General features: G+C 48.4%; 1 protein-coding gene across 1 annotated transcript; it reads left to right on the forward strand.

Moving 5' to 3' along the window:
* Positions 1-1,476: 1,476 nt before the first annotated feature.
* Positions 1,477-2,153, forward strand: SF3B5 (splicing factor 3b subunit 5). The gene has a single exon (XM_003790269.3). It carries the CDS (start codon positions 1,560-1,562, stop codon positions 1,818-1,820), a length of 261 nt encoding a protein of 86 aa, XP_003790317.1. The 5' UTR covers positions 1,477-1,559; the 3' UTR covers positions 1,821-2,153.
* Positions 2,154-2,661: the final 508 nt, after the last annotated feature.

A 2,661-nucleotide genomic window follows, 5' to 3' on the forward strand; every position in this document is an offset into this window, starting at 1 on the left:
ATACTTCACAATGGTGGACCCACAGCATGCTTATAAAATTCTCTACATTTTAGTAATAAAACATTTGTTATAGCAAAGTTTAAACAAAATGAAAGTATTTTAAAGTTCTCTCTCAGTAAAGAGTTCCTTCTCTATGGCTGTAATACAGTTGTTTGTCCATTTATCAAATGTTTGTTGAGAATACAATCTCTATCAAGCTATACGGACAGCATAAAAGAAAAAAAAAGCATAGGATCGTTTTCTCAAGTACTTTCTACTCGTGTAAGCAAGTGTTTAGACCAAAAAGTAGGATATAAAGCCATAATAAGGAAGAGATGTACAAGATGCAAAGAGCAAGGAGAGTTTACATTTGTCTGGAGTAATCAAAGCCAACTTTGAGGACATGCTTTTGAGCTGTCTTAAAAAGAGACATGTTTACAAAGATGCCTAGCCTCCCTAATAATCAGGAATATGCAAATTAAATTCCAATCCGTCTATCAGATTTCAAAAACTGCGCATAGCAAGGATGATCAAGTCCCAGACGTAAAACGGTATTTGCTTTTTTTTTTCTTTTGTAGTTTTTGGCCAGGGCTAGGGTTGAACTCGCCACCTCTGGCATATGGAGCCGGGGCCTTACTCCTTTGAGCCAATAAAACAGTATTTGCATATAATCTTAGTACATCTTCCTGGATACTTTAAAATCATCTCTAGTTTCCTTTTAATGCCTAACACAATGTGAATGCTATGTAAATGACTGTTAATACTGTGTTATTTAGCTAGTAACGACTAAAACTCTGTTTATGTTCAGCATAGACGTGAATTTATTCCAGATATTTTACATTCTTGGTTGGTTGAATCCACGGTTGAGGAAACCCACAGGTAAGTACCCCGACTGGATAACTGGGGCCCCACAGGGAAGGGTCGTGTTGAAGACGTTAGAGAGGAAGGAGCTGGATTTGGCGCTGTCCCTGCTCATCAAGCAGGGAACGGTGGCCCTGTTAGACATGAAATGACTCTTTCATGTCACAGAACTCCTAAGAGACATAGATGGGACCAAAACTCCCGTCTGCTGGCTTCAGGGTTATCCTTGCCTGGTTGTGAAGGGACGACAGTGCTGCCACTTTAACTCGGAATTACACCAAGAGTTTACTTTAGGGGATGTACCCCCAAACAGCCCCCGGATGCTCCCCAAGTCCCAGACATCCGCCCTCCAGGAGGCCACCCAAGCCCCTTTAAAAAGTTACCGGGAGTCCCAGCAGTGGACGCGCCACTACCGCTCGAGACCACAAGTCCCAGCACGCAACTCTCCCAGACAGGAAAGAGCGGCCTAAGGCGGCTCGATGGACCATCATGCAACGCTCTCGAAGGGGCGGAACATTTAGCGTCGCCTAGGCAACTCCAATTCCGCGACAGAATGCTCTTCCGCTTCCTCCTCTGAACCCTATACAAGAGCGTTACACAACTTCGTTGCCGTGACGGTATTCTCCTGCGACTGCTCGGGCCCACAGCCTCCGTGCGGCGGTTTCTCTGCGGCGGGAAACTTCGGCCTGTGATCCGGTAGCTGAGTTAAAAGTGGCGAGATGACGGACCGCTACACCATCCACAGCCAGCTGGAGCACCTGCAGTCCAAGTACATCGGCACGGGGCACGCCGACACCACCAAGTGGGAATGGCTGGTGAACCAGCACCGTGATTCCTACTGTTCCTACATGGGCCACTTCGACCTTCTCAACTACTTCGCCATTGCGGAGAATGAGAGCAAAGCGCGAGTCCGCTTCAACTTGATGGAGAAGATGCTGCAGCCCTGCGGACCCCCAGCCGACAAGCCCGAGGAGAACTGAGACTTTGCCTGTCGCTGCCGGCCGAGGACGCCTCTCCCTGCATTCCTTCTCGAGTGTTCCTGACTCCAGTGAACTGATTCCCCGTGATCCTGCCGCCCGCGCTTTCCGTGTACAAAACTGCTTGTCCGAGGGTGCCCCGCTTAACATGCCTTTGGAACGCGGCATTGAGAGACCATCAGGACCCCTGAGAACTGTGCCACTGGAGAGGTCCTAGAGCTGGCGCAGAGCTGGCAAGCGTTAGGGAAGACGGCACTGGAGTACGACAGGATTTGAAGCCTCGCTTTTGACTAGTTGATTGTCGTTGTTTTTTCCATAAAGTTTAGAAATTGTTAAGTCTTTTGGTGTGAACTGCTTTTGTTCAGGTGAGGGGTCGGGGAGGGCTCTGGAGACCAAGGTTTCCTGAGAGTCAGAGCGCGGGTAGGGTGAGTGGGGTGAAGTGGGTGGGGGTGGAGCGTGTGGCCTGTGTTCGTTGCCAGGCTTTTAAATCCACCCTGCACACCTTTGTAATGCTCCCCTACTCCCATTTGATCCACGAGCGGTTTTTTTTTTCCAGGTCCTTTATTATTGACATTTTCAATTATCATATCCCATATTCTTTTTTTTCCATTTAATTTTTTTTTTTTTTTTGGAGCCAGAGTTTCACTTGTCGCCCTTGGTAGAGTGCTGTGGCATCACAGCTCACAGCAACCTCAAACTCTTGGGCTCAAACCGTTCTCTTGTCTCAGCCTCCCCAGAACTACGGACGCCCACCACAACGCCCGGCTTTTTAGAACCGAGGTCTCGCCCTTGTTTTGGCTGGTCTCCAACCTTTGAGCTCGGGCAATCCACCTGCCTCAGCCTC

The sequence above is a fragment of the Otolemur garnettii genome, unplaced genomic scaffold (assembly GCF_000181295.1).
Source record: "Otolemur garnettii isolate 467f Iridium unplaced genomic scaffold, OtoGar3 scaffold00042, whole genome shotgun sequence".
Taxonomy (NCBI): domain Eukaryota; kingdom Metazoa; phylum Chordata; class Mammalia; order Primates; family Galagidae; genus Otolemur; species Otolemur garnettii.